Raw genomic sequence first — 16,776 nt, 5'->3', positions numbered from 1 at the left:
TAAAAGGGCAACAATAGGAATAATACTTTATAAAGTTTGGAGTATCTGGGTCGGCAGAGGAATTCCTGCAAGGACTTTTGATCAGGCAGGTGTGAATCCTTGAAGTTGTCTATGGACATATAAAACAGAAAATTTTAATCTTTTTATTTAAGGCTAGTGTTTAGGATTAACTAGTATGCTGCATTAAATAAGTCTAGAAATAATTATATGACATTTGATAATTTTGAAAAGCATCATGGAATTATACTAATATGTGTATTAATAGCTTGTTCTATCACTGTTAGCTATTACGTATCTAATGGTTTGAATTGTTTTTTCAAAAAAGATCAGCATACTGCAAATGTATTAATAAATTTTAGAAAAATTAAATACAAAACAAAGAAGATGGTATTTTGATTACCGTTTTGAGCCTTGGTGTATTATCAGTTTATTGTACACATTGCCAAAAAAAAAGATCATGGTTGGGGAATGGTGTTACATTGAGAAGACAAGCATGGCTATTTGTGATGTAGGCTAGTGACACTAATAAACTTTTTAGAAATGTATATATTATCTGCAATCTTGTATGGAGGAACAGTCCCTGACTTAAGAATGTTTGACTTAAAAGTTTTCTACTTTAGAATGGTATGAAATTTACCCATACAACCATTCTGGTTTTCACTTTCAGTACAGTATTTATTGCTATAAAATAGGCTTTATGTCAGAAAATTGCCCAAATGTAGGCTAGTGCAAATATTCTGAGCACAGCTGAGGGTAGACTAGGGTAAGGTGTGATGTTCAGTGGTTGTATTAAATGCATTTTTGAATTATGGTATTTGCCACTTAGAATAGATTTATCAGGATGGGACTCCATTAAGATGAAGCATCTGTATCCATCTGAAAGTAATGATACCAACATGGACTTACCTAATTTTTATTTTTAGAGAGCTGAGAAAAATTTAGGCTTCTTTGTTGTTTAGTCCCATGAATACTAATCACCTTTGTTAATGTTTCACTTAATCTTGTATTTAGATACAACAGTAGGATCCAAATACAAAATCTGCATATTTATTCTAGTTTTGCTTAATCTGCTATCACATTGACAGGTTCTAAATATTGCTTTAAGTTCCGGATATTTAAAATAGTATGCTTTAGAAATTTATTGTATTGTAACAAAGCTGGTTATTAGTACCGCATGAACATGCAGTGTGAAGTTTAACACTAGAAATTGTTGAAGACCAGAATACTAAGCTGAGGGCTGGAGATTTAGCTCAGTGGTTCTGCCGCCTGCCTCAGAATACTAAGCTGAGATGTTGTATAAAACTAAAATGAAGAATGAAGGGATGGTTAATTTATTTAGGGAATATATATATGTAAGTACTTATACAAACACATAGGTTTCATAGTCCTAAGGATCACCCTGTGCACTTGGCTGCATGCTAGGCTAACACTCTTATCACTGAACTATATCCCCAGCCTAGGGGCAATATTTAAAAGCATCCATTGGTAGATTTCTCTAATTTCCTTGATGGATTTGGTATGCTGAACTCTGTAAGAACTATTATCTTAGAGACTTAAGTATAGAAATGTATGCTAGCTGTGCATAGTGGCATTAAAGAGCATTTTAATTTATTTTCTTACCATTGCCATTGTTCCTCTGTCTCATTCACTTTCATTTGTAGGTTACTTTTTAAGATATTAGATAATCTATATAACATCTTAATCTTTAGGAGGAATGAAATGGCATTCCTTGGCCTTTACACACAAATGAAAATCATAGGCCACAGGCTGAATTATAACTTTTTTCTCTCAGAGAGGTTTTTCTATTGGTGTGTGGATTAGGTATAGTTCTAGGAGTACTGACTGCTTGGTTTTAAGTGCTGGTGCTATTTAATAGGTTTAATTTGCTAGTGTGCAACATAGTAAAATTTTTTTCATTTGTATCCAATTTTTTAGCCTTTTTCGTAATATGAAACTTTGATCTTTGCTTTGGAAAGGAATCTCAAGGTACTTTAAGTAATAACTGTGGTGATTGAGTACTCTGATGCTTGCTGAGGATTTTTTTTTTCTGATATACTCTGTATGTCCTTAATGTATAGTTTGTTTTAAGAATGAAATATAATTTAGCATTAACTTTTACATTTACTTTGGGTTTTAGAGTCTTGTATTAGTAGTGTCTGGGTTAATATTACTTACCAAAATTTTTTTGTCCTAGATTTGTATTTTAATGTTTGACTGACTTGATACTTTTTTTATACATTCTGTTGACTGATAGGATCCTTTTTTAAAGATAGTTTTGTTGCTGTTATCCTTTTCTCCTGAGAATTAGAATTTGTAACTAGTCAGGTGCAGTCATGCCTTTGTAAGCATTTATGCAAAGATTTATTGGGTAGCAGCTATACTAACTGCATTTCAAGAGCTCAGTAGCTCCATATAGGTAGTAACTTTTGAATTGGATAGCAGATTCTTAATATTTCCATCATGCAGAAAGGTCTTAGAATACGGTAGTCCTCTTCTAGACTCTGAAGAATCAAAGATAACCATTGTTGTGCTTACCTTCTGATGTAGTTGAAAGATAGTAAATAAGAATATAATGTCAATACTAGGAGTAAAGAAAAATGTAAAGCAGGGTGTAAAAAGAGCATGTTCTGGCAACAGATGGGAGACAAGAAAAGAGTGGAAGGTTGTCAAATGCTTGCTGAGAATAAAACATTTGAATATAACTGAATGACATGACATGTGAAGAGATCTGTAGTGAGAACATTCTTGGATAGGAAATGGCAAGTACAAAGGCACATAGTTGAGAACAAGCTTTACATATGAAGAATGCCCAGCTGTGGTGGAAGTTGATGGAGAAAAAATGACAATGGTCACCTTGTGGGGCTCTGATCCTACAAAGGAGTTTGGATTTTAACTTGTGTGTGGTAAAAAGGTGCTGATGAGAGGGTTTTGAGCAGAGGAGTAGCATAATCTCCATTATGTTTATTTAACTTGTTGAATTTACAGAATTAGAACACTGTGTTCACTATCCCTTTTAGCAACACACTAATGAAAAAACAGTCCTACATTTCCAGTTCCTTTCTCCCTTCCATTATAGTTCTGGAGCAATGATACATGCTTTCAAAGATTACCCTTGTTGTTGTGTATGTGGAAAGTTGACTTTGGGGGGATAATGTAATCACTTTGTACTCCAAACATGTACTAACAAAAAAAAAAAATAATTAAAAAAAATCCTGATAAATAGAGGAATCTAAACATTTAGAAGTAAGGAAGAAGAGAGTTGTGTTGGATACTATTCAGAAATTGCTGAGGTGTAGGCCGACCAGCTGTTTTAGTATATTAAATTCTACATCTTAGGAAAACTCAGTCTCTGGCAAAATGGAATGATTGGTCACCCTGGATCAAACGATATGAGTTCTGACCTGGAGTTAGAAAGGTAGTTTTTGATGTAAATTCTAAAGGATTTGGGGAAAGTACATTGCTTTTTGAAAGTGTTAGGTACTGTACCTTTAATAGGAAATGATGGAAGGCTAAAGAATAAAGTTAGGATATAAATAGAACATGAAGTGGAAGCCTTTATTTTGTATTTCATGAACATTACATTAACGGTATGAATTCAGAATTTTCTTAAATCTCATTCACTCTTTTTTTCTTAAAAATAGTAAATAAATGTGGCAAAGTAATTAAGCACCAGAAGAATCTATGGATGAAAATTGGATACCCTCAGTTCATTATGACTTTTTTAGATTTATTTACATTTTATCGATAGCAGAAGGTAGATCATAGTGAAACATTTATAGTTGAATACTGACAAATTGTCAGATTTCTGCCTAAAGTTTTGTTGGTTATTTTGCTTAATTTGTTCTCATAAATCTTCTAATCTTAATCTTTATTTCAATAGGAGTCATGGCTTCGAAAGAATTATCTTACTGATTTCAAACATCATTTTATGAGTCATTTTCCATATGCCTTAAAAGAAATAACCAAGCACAGAAGGAAAGAGACAAATAAAAGGTATTGTGATTATTCCCTACTGTATCTCCTTGAAAAGCTGTGTAATCTGAAACTATTAGAAATGACTAGTCACTTGGGCTGGGGATTTATCTCAGTGGTCCTGCCACCTGCGTTGCAAGCTCAAGGTCTCAAGTTCAATCCCCGGTACCAAAAGAAAAGAAATAACTAGTCTTAATCTGAAACTGTTTATACTATTAGGTGTTTATAATCTAAATTTTTGTGGAAGTAAAAATAGCAGTAGTATGGTCGATCTTGAATATGTCACTTTAAGCTTCAGGACTAACAGCTGAGCGTGGTGGCAGGTGCCTGTAATCCCAGCACTTGGGAGGTTGAGGCAAAAGAATCGCTGAAATTTTGAGGCCAGCGTGGGCTATAGTGAGACCCCGTCTTTAAAAAAAAAAAAAAAAAGGAAAAGAAACCTAAAAGCATTAGGACTAACACTTTTGATATTTTAAAAAGGTAGGTACAGTTTTGTGCTAGATAATTATATCAAATTACATAAAGATAAATTGGATAAAAGTTGCTGAGGTATATGGCTTATTTAGGTGAGGCACTATGTAATTACTGAATCTCTGAGTAAGAGACTATATGGTTATCTCATTCTGCTCTGTACACAAGGAAACTGGTAATGAAACTGATAGCAAGTATCTTGAAGAGGGATGATTGGAGAACAATTACAAAGAAAACCTGATGAATTAGAAAATTGAGTTAAGAAAAAAAAATAAACCTAGAAATATTTAAAATACATGCCCCAAATCAGAATAGATAAATGTGAGATCACATTATATAATAAAATTTAATAAATATGTAAAAGCTAGAATACTGTAACTGTAGTTTGCCCAAACAAGGTATTTAAAAGTTTCAAGGGAACTTAAAGTCTGTCAAAAGGTTTTTTAAATACATCAAGGGAAGAAATTAGGTAGAGAAACATGGAAGCTTTTTGAACAGAGTTCAAGAGATGTATACTTAGGTTGATAAGACTTAGGTATATGAATTTTTCATTTATTACATATTTTGGTTGGTAATTGTAAGGTTCTGTGATAAAAGATAATCAAATGTTTTAAGGTATATTCTTTACCCTCAAGTGATTTCATTCTAAGTCATAAGCATATATGGTGTGATTCAGTCAGATAAAAATACCAATGATTTAACAGAATTTAATATCCAAAATTACTAACTGTATTTAAAAAAAGCAGAAAAGAAGGCCTGGAGATTTAGCTCAGTTGTGCTGCATCTGCCTCAAAAGTGCAAGGTCCTGAGTTTGATTACCAGTACTGAAAAAAAAGCAGAAAAGACATAAAGGAACAAAAAGGTACAGTATTACAGAGTAGCAGCAACGCAGGAAGCAACTACTATCTTTAGAGCTCAGAAAACTAAGAAAGAAAGAAGGTTGGAAGAAGGGAGTAAAAATTTTGACCTCCAGAAAAGAGTACTGCTCAACTGGTGCTCCTGTTTTTTTGTTTGTTTGGTTTGGTTTGGTACTGGGGATTGAACTTGGTTACTTGTGCTTGCAAGGCAGGCAGCGGAACCTGGGCCCAGGTGCTCCTGTTTTTGACTTCAGAAAAAGATGGGACTGGCCCAGAATTCTGCACAGTGGGTTCAGGCTAACTTGTGCTGATGTTTTCTTAGTGGCTTGGTGATGTTGATTCCATGTCAGAAAAACTGCAAACTGAAATTGGAATGAATAGGTAATACTCTGCAGAAGAGTTACTGGTTGAGACTGACAACAGTTAGGAAGCAAAATCAGGACAAAGAAGGAAACATTATCATTTTTTGAGCCCAACTCGAGGCCAGATGTGAAAGAAAAAAACTGTGACTCAGAATTCCCGGCCCCAGTAGTGAATGGAGAGTGACTTGGAAATTGAGAAGCAGTAGTTCAGCAACTTCAAGAGAATTGAATTAACTTATGTAACATGAAGCGTATACAAGTATCAGAATATACAAGTACTATAAGAATTCATAGGAAGAGCCGGGGAATTTAGCTCAGTGATTCTACTGCCTGCTTCATAAGCACAAGGTACTAGAAAAAAGAATTCACAGGAAGAGAAAGACCACGTTTCAGAATAAACAAGCAAAGCTGTATTGATGAGAGTAGTATTTGAAATTGATGTGAACATGGATAATCAGGAGCAGTAGTGTAAGGGAGAAGAGACCACTAACAGGAAGAGGTAGCGTGTAAGAAATATATAGGATGAGGCCCAAGAATGGGGAGCAGGGATCTTGGCCAGATCTGGTTTCTGCTATTGGCCTTGATGCCAGAAAATGTTTACTGTCTTGAATTCATTTTTTTCTTTCTGCCATAAAGATAAACATGAATCATTTGTAGGAAAATGGTTGAGACATTAATGTTAAGTGAAATCGGACACATGAGCTTGAATATTGAATGATTATCTCTTATATGTGAAGACCAAATTATAAATGAAGAGTAAAATAAAAAATAATAGAAAGTAGGAAAATAGACCTTTCTCAAATGAGAAGGGGATCAAGAGATGTAGGGAGGGGAAGGAAAGAAGATGAAAAAAATGGATTAAGATGTGTTATGTCATATATGAACACATAAGGAATGTAAATGTTATATACAGCAAACATACTAATAACGCATACTTTTTTGGTTTTTTGAGACAGAGTCTCACTGTGTAGTTGAGACTCACTTGAAATGCACTATGTAGCCCCGGTTGGTCTTGAACACTCAGAGATCTTCCTGCCTCAGCCTCCCGAGTGCTGGGATTACAGGCGTGCACCACCACACCTGGCAAAAAAAAAAATTTTTTAAGGAAATTTAAAAAGAGTATGGGTATAGGCCTGATATGGTGGCTCATGCCTGTAATCCCTCCTTGCATTTGGCAGAGGCAGGAGGATGAACACAAGTTTGAGGCCAGCCAGTGCTAAATATTGAGTTTAAGGCCAGCTTGAACTGCCATAGTGAGACCTGACCTGTGTCAACCCCCTCCAAAGTATATGAATGTAGCCTCATCATTTATTAAACTTGTTGAACAATTACTATGTACAAGGCATTTAATATATCAGTGCAGAACATTTAGTGAAAAGGAAATAGAGTACCCGTTATCTTAGAATTCAGTTTAGCAAGTGACATTCAGTTCTTTGTTCTTTAATCAGTAACCTCTGTGAAGGAAGAGTTAGGGCAATGTAAAGGTATATATTCGAAGCCCAGTGTGGTGGTGCCTAGCTATAATCCCAGCACTGTGGCAAGCTGAGGTAGGGTGATCACAAGTTCAAGCCGTGCCCGGGCCACTTAACAGTTTCATAAGTACCTATCTAAATAAATAAATGAATGGATGAATGAATGAATGTGTAGCTCAGTGCAAGGGCTCAGGGGTTCATTGGCAGTATCACCACTATGCACCCCCCAAAGTACATACCAAGAAGCTGGTCATGTTCATTAATGGGGGTCAAGAACATTCTCTGGAAGGCTATCCTGATGAAGTATTTGTGCCAAGATAGAAAAGGAAGAAAGGAGTTAAGATTGAAGTGGCAAAATTGTGGGATTTTTAGCAAAGCTTGCTGGTATAGCTAATTTATTTGTGATGTTTCTCCTAGTGATGTATTTTTTGAGATGATGGGCTGCTCTTGTTTTCTCTAAGTTTATATGTTGAACACTTAGTGAATAGCCTGTGGAGGGCAACATAAATCAAAGTCCTCATAGTCCATCTTCAGAATTCTTCATCCTGAAATGAAACTCTATACAGTATTTAATAAACAGTAACTGCACATACTCCTTTCTTCTAGTCCCTAGTAACCACAGCTCAGCTTTCTGGGTATGATTTTGCTTATTTGAATCACGCAGTATTTGTCCTTTTGTGTCTGACATGAAATTTTGAAGGCTTGTCCTTTTTGTAGCATCACAATTCCATTCTATTTTAAAGTTTATTGTTTCAGCTGACATCAGACTTGAGCAGATTTTGCATATGCTCTGCCCCAATACATGCATACTCTTTCCAACTGTTATTACGCTGCACCAGAGTAGTATAGGTGTTAGAGTTGATAAACTTCCATGGATACATCATTGTCACCCAAAGTGATACTTCATTAAATTTACTCTTGACTTCACATTCTGTGAATTTTGACAAATGTATAATGGCTGTGTTTATCATTATAATATACAGAAGCATTTTGCTGACCCCCAAATTCCTCTGTTCTCTCCCTCAGCTGTTCATCCGTTGAAAATTCTGGGTAACTGCTTATCTTAATATCTCCATAGCTTTGTCTTCTCTAAAATGTCATACAGTTGGAGTTAATCAGTATGTAGCCTTTTCAGATTTCACTTAGTGATTTGCATTTAAGGTTCTTCCATGTCATTAAATGGCTTGCTTAATAGGTTATTTTTTTTGTAGTGCTCGCAATATTACATTATATTTAGAATGCACAAGCACCATGTTTTAGTTGTTTATCAGTAGGCATTTGAGTTGTTTCCACCTTTTGGCTATTGTGAATAATGCTGTTATGAACATTACCTCCAAATACCTGATGGAGTCCTTGTTTTTAGTTGTTTTATGTATGTCAAAGGATGTAATTTTGACATTTAAAAATTCAGTGTAGTTGAGTTATCTCGAACACTTTCTTTTTTGCATTTTTAAATCATTTACTTATATGGTGATTATTCTGATGAGGTAATTCCAGTTAAGTACAATGAGCAGGAGAAGGTTAGGAAACAGGTACAAGTAAGCCTTGCCTTTCACCTACTAGTCAACTTTTGAGAGTAATTCATTTTTTTGGCTAAAGCTGTCTATGAGTTAGAAAGGTTTTCCAGTATGCTAGGAAAGTTGCTTTAATTTTTGAGAGGGAATAATTTAGCAAATTGACTTTGAGGCATGAATTTATTACAAAGTGAACTAAAAAGCCAGTTTTTTCCAATGATGCTGGTGATGGAAGGGCCGGGAATGTAGCTCAGTGGCAGCACACTTGCCTAGAAAGTTCAAGGTCCTGAGTTCGATCCCCAGTACCATAAAAGTAAGAAAGAAAGGTTTCTTTTAAACATGCCCTCCCAGAACTTTTTTTCTATGAATAAAAATGTCCTAATATTTATTTTATTCCTTTCTCCTGATTTTTTTAACGGAACACATGTTTTAAAATAAGAGCTGTATTAAAATTAGGTGTGTGAATGATTACATTTTATGTAAATGTCTCAACAGATTTCTTTGTGAGACCCTGGGGATGTAATAAGCCTTAGAGAAAGCTAGTACAATAGAGAGTGAATACTTAAGCAGATATCAAAGAGAAATTGGCTTGCAGTTTCCTTTACAGAAAAAATCTGGGCTTCTGGTTGGTAAGTTGAAGAGAAATATGAGTAAAGGCTTAAGAGATGATCATCTGGAACAGCGTCATCGTGAAAGCTTAGCTGGTAAAACGTTTGTTAGATGTACACTAGTACCTCCCTTAACTGTGTGCTTTCAGTTACCTACAGTCAAAAATATTAAGAGAATTTCAGAGGTAAATAATGCTTGTTTTAAGTGGCACAATATTCTTAGTAGCTTGTCCTACTCTTAGTCTTGCCTGGGTTGAGAATTATTTCTTTGTCCAACATACCACAGTATATGTGCTACTACCTTTTAGTCACTTAGTCACTATTTCATTTGTCAAATGCACTATTGCAGTACCTCACTTCTTGTGTTCTAGTAACCCTTTAGACTGTCATAATGCTGACATGATTCTCATTTTCATCATAATGTAGGCATTATGTCACTTCATGTCATTGCAAGACGAATGAGTACAGAAACCATATTCATACTACCTTTTATTATAGTACATAGTTTTAATTATTGTTTCATTAGTTATTTTTTAATGTTACTTTGCTTAATTTACAAGCTAAACTTTATCATAGGTATGTATCTTTACAAAAATCTATACCATTATGGTTTCAGATATCCAGGTGTATCTTAGCATGTGTCCAAGGCAAATTGGCTGTTCCGATTCTGGTATTTGGCAGGCATTTTCATGAAAATAAAGTGAACCTATCAATCCAAGGAGAATAGTGGACATTTTTTGCCAGATAAAATTTGAGATTTTGAGCTGCAGTTGATATTTTGGTTTGTTTGTTTTTGTTTTTCTGTTTTTTGATATGGGGGATTGAACTCAGGTCCCCTTGCACTTGAAAGGCAGGTGTCAGAACCATGGAGCTAAATGCCTGGCCTGGATTTTTTTGTTTGTTTGTTTTTGTTTTGTTTTGTTTTTTGTGCGTTGATATTTTGGAGAACTAGCTCTCACTATGAATTTTATCCTTCAGTTTTCTGTTTTTACTTTCTCTCTTTCATCTGTCGTTCCATCTGGGATCATTAAGAATCTTCTGGATTCGGTGGGGGCTGAAAATGTCCATTTCCCTTCAAAGAATGTTTTAGCAGAGTATAATATTCTAGGTTTGGTGATTATTTTCCTTTAGCATATTGGCAGTAACATTTTGCTGTCTCTTGGTTTCATTGCTTTGTGAAAAAGTCATTGATGGGTTGACAATGTTGATACTTTTTTGCAGTTTTAAAAATTTCAACTTGAGGTCATTTTTTAAAATGAAAGTTTTTATTTTTTTAAATTTTCACATATAAGAGACGTACGTGCTTTTGGCTTATTTTGCTTAACATGATTTTTTTCCAGATCCATCTGTATTGTAAATGACCTGAGTTCATACTTCTTTATGAATGAATTATGCTGTATTCTATGATGTTGATAAGAGTTACTCTTTTTTTTTCCCCTAATTTTTTTTCCTTCATATTCTGTGGTTTCACAATAATGTATCGACAAGTATCATTTTCTTATTTATTTTTCTTGGGTTCAGAGGACTTACTGAGTCTGAGCTTTTGAAACTTGATTAAAAAGTAATCAGTTCTGTAAAGTTGTCATTACCTTTTTAAAAAAGTGCTATTGTCTCATTTTCTGTCCTTTCCAAATGTATATCAGATCTACTTATTGAAACCTGTAGTTATTTTTCCTGTTTTTATTTCTTGTCTTCCTGTTTTTAATTGTTTGGCTATGTTCAATTATAATTTGGCACAAATGTATTGAATTTTAATTTTCTGTTTTTATTTTTTAAAAAGTTGTAGAATTTCTGACCAATTGTTTTCTTGATAAAAGTATTTTTTTATGTGTTGAATTGCCTTTGCTTCGTCAGAGTTCTCTAAACTATTTGGGGGGTCTATTTGGGAAACCACTGTTCAGTTAATTTATGTATGTGTATTCTTTCACCAGTGCCTTGTCTTGATTGCTGTAAATTCTTGAAATGTGTTTAATAATAGTCTTCCAACTTGGTTCTGTTTCATTCTTGGGTGTTCTGGTTTTGGCTTTTCTTTATAGACTTCAGCTTTATCCTCATCATAACAAAATAGCTTGGAGTTTTGATTGGGGTTATGGGAAAAATTGTTCCTTAAGACAGTAGGATGAAGATGGCCGTGGCATGTATCTGTAATCCCAGCTGCTTGGAAGGTTGAGGCAGGAGAATTTCAAGTTTGAGGCCATCCTGAGAAACCAACAATACTTTGTCTCAAAGTTAAAAGTTAAAAAAAAACAAAAAAAATTGGGATGTAGCTCAGTGGCAAGAGCATTGTCTAGCATTTGTGTGGCCCTAGATTGAATTTCCAGAACCACAGAATAAAATAAAACAGAATGAGTTAGAACCTGGGATTCCATTTTTCTAAGATCTGTCTTTATTTTCATTTTCACCTTGGGAGAGAATTCTTTACTGGTCTGGCTTACTGTAGGGCTAATATTAATATTATCAGGTCCTGGGCTTTAAATTTTTCTTTTGGTACTGGGGATCTAATTCAGGACTGTTGAGCTAAATCCCCAGCTCTGAATTTTTCATTCTTTTCCCTGCAAGACCACTAGAAGGTTAGTTTACTTTTGCAGCTTTTTCCTTGGAACTGGAAGTTGTCCTCAGGTTTAAATCTTGAATGTTGAGATTTTGCTTTTTCCTAGATTTTGGGACCCAGTAAATTTTTATTATCTTATTAGCACTTTAGTGCTTTTAAGATTAAAAAAAATGATTTCATCTAGCTTTTAAAAGTATTTTCAGCATAGGAATTTGGTTCTAATTACTTATACTACCTGTCTTAGTTTCTTTTTGTTTGCTGGGACAAAATACCTGATAACCACAAGTTAAAGGAGGAGAAAATTATTTTGTCTCACAGTTGTAGAGGGTTCATTCCATGCTTGCCTGGCTCAAGGTAGAGTGGCTTGGCAGAAGGGCATCACAGAGTAGAAATAGTCCATGGCAGAGCAGGCAAGAGGTAGCAGGCAGAAATGTTTCCCTTTCCCTTTTGTCCCATACATGCTACAAGATTTTTGGGTGGTGCCCCTGAAACCCAGGTTAGACCTTCCCACTATCCACACCCAGAACTATGATAAAACAGTTAGTAGACTAATCCAGTACCACATATCCTTAAATCTTAATATACCACAGCTATGATACAGCCTCTTCCCAAAAGCCCCACCTATTGAGCTCATGAGGCTTGGGAGGGACATCTAGATACCAGCCACTCACCTGCCTTGTAGAACTAACATTTAATACATTTAGTCTTTAAAATTTTTGTGTAGATTGTGAGACGAGCAGAATGAGCTCTGAAATTTGCAAATGTCCATTGAGTCCTTCCAGAGAGTAATAGATTATGCTGCATGGCATAAATGTAGGGTAGATTTTATAAAGCCTTATCTTTGGGGAAGAAATGTTGTATATCTTCCCTATTCATTTTTCTTTTTTCCTCCTGTGCTGGAGACTGAACTTAAAACTTCAAGCATGGTAGACAAGTGCTATACCATGGGCTACCTTCCCAGCAGCTCCATTGTCTCTTTGATAGAATTTTCAGTTGTTAGCTGGAGATAAGGATATATAAAATAAACACTAGATTTACCATCTTTCTTTGCACCTTCCAAAGAATATAGGTAATTTCATTGGCATTGCTCAGATACTACTTGTGTCAGAACTTACACAGTAGTGGTACCTTGGTTCACAAATTTAATTTGTTCTATAATTTTGGAAAAGATAGGTGCAATCGTGTTTGTCACTTGATGCAAAGTTTTCAGGCAAAAACAAAATTTTGTCAAGTGCTTCTGTTTGTTAACCAAATTGTTTGCAAACCAAAGCGTTTGTGAACCAAGGTACTATTGTACAATGAATTGTCTGTTGAATCAACACTTCTAGTAGAACATATCTAACAGAATTTTTCTCTGGGTTCCTTTTTTGTCATCATCTCTATAAACTTTTCACCAGTGTTAAAACCCTTGATTCCTGCCATCTCTATTGTCCCCAAACTTACATACAGTATATGTATCCATTTAAGCAGATTTTAAAATCAGCTAATTTACCCCCACCACCACCACATTTGCCAATGTTAATCCTGGTTCTTGCCCTTGCCACCTCTTGCCTGGATTGCTTGACTAGCTACATAACTGCTTCTTTATAGTCAGTGACTCAGTTTTTCCTTTTGCATTTACATAATCCATCTGAAGGAAGCTAGCAGCTGTGTTACTCCTTTGCCTACAGAATTAATTTTTATGTCTTTAGCTACTGACACTGTAATTTGGACTTGTTTTACCTTTCCCATTTGTCATCCCTAGCCTTCTTGCATTTGGTGTTCAGTAGCACCAAATTTCTTTTTCTTCCTTTCTCATGTATATGTGGTTCTTCACTACTATTTTCTTGCTCAAATCTAATATAGGGTTACTCTTCCTTTAAATTGAATTACTTTTGGGTATTTATGATTTTAGTCAACTTTACATTTTTACATGAAAGAAATAGCCTTTACTATTGAATAGTCATAAATGAGTGTATTCTAAGTTGAAGATTTTGTTTTCACTAAGTATTTTATTTGAGGTATTTTGAAGTTTCTTTTAGACTTTGAAAGACATATGGACTGATTTTAATATGTGAATTTAGAATTAGGTCATTTCAGCCAGTGCTTCCCTGGATTAGTCTCCTTATTTCATGTATGAGGAAATTATAGCTAGAAGAAAAATGATTCTTTCAATTCAAATGATTAATTAGAAGCAAAGCTAGCATCTATGATGTCATCCAAATAAAAATCCTCAAGTATGTTGGGGTTTTCAGGTCTTGTTCTCTCTCAAGTCTTCTGAGATTCTTAGGTAATATAAGGCAGTTTGCCTTCTGGGTAAATAATTTCAGTAATGAACTGAGCTATTCATACTTTAAAAAAAATTAGTATGTTTGCAATACATGATTACATTCTTTATAGGGAATTGGTACATGTACATAACATACCTCAATTCTTTTCTTCCCCCTCTTTCTGCCCCCTTTTGTTTAGCCAGCATCAGATTAATTTAAGTTCTTATAAAATTAACACAATCAGATTAACAACCAGAGTAATAGGCCAGAAATATATAAAACACCTAAGACCATCATACTAAATCAAAGCATAGTTATAGAATTCATTTTTTTAAAATAACCCTGATTCCCATACTGAGTAAGTTACAGAATCGTGACCTAAACCTTGCCTAATACTGTTTTGGCAGTTTATTAATTCTAGAAAGAAATTTTAAAATCAATTTATAGACTACCTTGAATACTTTCAAGTGAAGCAGGAGTGGGTAACAGTACTTTACAGATAAGTATGTGTGTTTTGTTTGTTTTTAGCATCAAGAATTGCACGATTCTCTCCAATAATGTAGATCATCTCTTACTGAATTTAACGCTATCTGATATCATGGTCTCCTTGGCAAATTCCTCAACATTGCAGAATGATTCTGGTTGGATAGAAATGATAAGAAAATTTGTGACAGAGACTCTTGAAGATGGCTCTGGGCTAAACAGTAAGCAGCTGAACAGATTGCTTGGAGTGTCGTGGAGGTTAATGCAGATACAACCAAACAGAGGTAAGTGATGCTCTTTTGTCCTTATTTAAGAGATGAACTTTTAACGCATACTATTTAGGATCTAGCTATCAAATGGTGATTTATAGACATTTTATGCAGTTAATTCATTCAAGCTATTAAAGGTAACTAGCCTAAGTATTCATAGAGTACTATCTGTTTAAACACAGAAATAGTTTATGATTCTTTTTTGGGGACTAGGTCCATTCTGAAGCGGATTGATGAAAGATTTCTATGATCCTCTGATCTAGTCTGACTATAAATTGAGAGGTTTTTTTTCCTCTGATCAATGTAGAATGACTCGTGTGTGTATCTTCTAGATCTAGGTTAAATTACATACATTGTCAGTTTTTGGAGTAATTTACTTATTAATTGTTTTCATTCAGAATCAAAGTTTTCCTCTTTTGTTCCCATCTACTTCACTTTCTGATAATCCTAGTTTTTGTGATTCTTACTGAGGTTTATTGTCCTTTAAGAAAATTTATACTGTAACTTCTGGTTCATTTGACTTTTTCTTATGCATGCTATTCCTATAGGACTTTTATATTTATATCATCATTAGTTTATGCTTTGCCATAAGAACAAAGAAAAAGTACTGTGCATTTAGAGGAATTTGGGGACTGTTGAAGAAATAACTTCACACACAAAATTATTTATATTTTTAGAGGCTACAGAGGCTCTTATTAAGGCAGTTTATACATTGTATCAGCAGAGAGGCCTTCTGCTTCCAGTTCGGACTTTGTTACTGAAGTTTTTCAGTAAAATCTACCAGAGGGAAGAACTGAGAGCTTACAGACTCAGGTAAAGTTTTGTTTTTCTTTTCTTTTTCTTGTCACATTATTTTGTAGTCTACTTAAATAAGTCAGTAAAGTGATCAAATCTTTATAGAAGTTCTCTCTTTTTATTCCATTTGATGTATTTAAGAAACAGTATAAACTTATAATTAAGTGAACTTTTTATATGTATCTAAACAGATAAAAGCCTGTCCATCATTTATTTACACTTGTCACTTGTAGGTAAAGAATAGATGGAACAACCTGTGCGGGTACACCTTTTTCATTTCCTTCTCATGAAAATTATGGCATACACCTGCACTCTCAGCACTCTGGGAGATGGAGGCAGAAGGATCGCTAAGGTTGGGCCTAGCTTAGGTTACTTAGTAAGATTCTGTCTCAAAAAATAAAAAAGGACTTGGAGATGGGAGTTCAGTGTGAAGACCCTGGGCTTAAATCCCCAGTACCATTAAGAAAAAAGTGCAGTTGAATCATTGGCCATTAATGACGTACAGGGCAATGTGGGTAAGAGTGAAGGGAGTTGAAGATGAGAAGGATTTTGGCTTCATTTTGTACTATCAGATGATAACACCAAGAGTGGAACTAAGGATTTAACTTTTTAATACGTGAGTTTGAGTTCATTTGGAATAGTAGGAAGGATGTGTAGGTGGAAGATAGAGATTTAGGGGATACCTCAGCATATGTAGGTAGTTGGAATATAGTCTGATCTTTACTATAAGCCAGATGTTTTTCGTAGCCTTAGAGATTCTCATGTAGTATGGATATTAGTCTTATTTTACAGAAGCAAATAAAAACTTGTTTATTTAACAGGAGGTTAAATAAGTTGGCAGGTAATGCTGTAACTAACAGATAGTAGAGCTTAGGCCTCAGTGCAAACTTAAGGGCAGATCCTTGGTTAGATCATTAAGCTTACTCGGCACAGCAAAAAAAAATTATGAAAGACATTAGATTTAGCTAATGATAAAAATTACCCAAGTTTGAAGCCACTTTGTGTAGAGGCAACATAAATGTATCAGTTTGTTAGTACAGTGTAGTAATTAACATAACTAGGATAAATAGTTCAAGAAACATTAAGTAGTGTCTGTGTCCTTTAATATAAAAGTGCAATTGAGATAGGGCCCCAAATTATAGAACTTCCTAATTTAGTGGAGAATACATTGGA

The 16,776-nt window shown here is 34.6% G+C and overlaps 1 protein-coding gene across 3 annotated transcripts in view; it reads left to right on the top strand.

The window, feature by feature from the left end:
- The window catches only part of Tex10 (testis expressed 10), a 51,951-nt gene that overhangs the window by 7,529 nt on the left and 27,646 nt on the right, over positions 1-16,776 (top strand). For all 3 annotated transcript variants that reach the window (XM_010614366.3, XM_010614367.3, XM_010614368.3), the window contains 3 exons: positions 3,881-3,993; positions 14,585-14,823; positions 15,486-15,621. In XM_010614366.3, coding sequence (XP_010612668.1) covers positions 3,881-3,993; positions 14,585-14,823; positions 15,486-15,621 — 488 coding nt within the window. The remainder of the gene's footprint in view (positions 1-3,880; positions 3,994-14,584; positions 14,824-15,485; positions 15,622-16,776) is intronic.

The sequence above is a fragment of the Fukomys damarensis genome, unplaced genomic scaffold, assembly GCF_012274545.1.
Source record: "Fukomys damarensis isolate Sample0158 unplaced genomic scaffold, DMR_v1.0_HiC HiC_scaffold_36, whole genome shotgun sequence".
In the NCBI taxonomy this organism is placed as follows: domain Eukaryota; kingdom Metazoa; phylum Chordata; class Mammalia; order Rodentia; family Bathyergidae; genus Fukomys; species Fukomys damarensis.
Note: the sequence above shows the minus strand (reverse complement) of the source record. Positions and strands in the feature narration are given on the sequence as shown.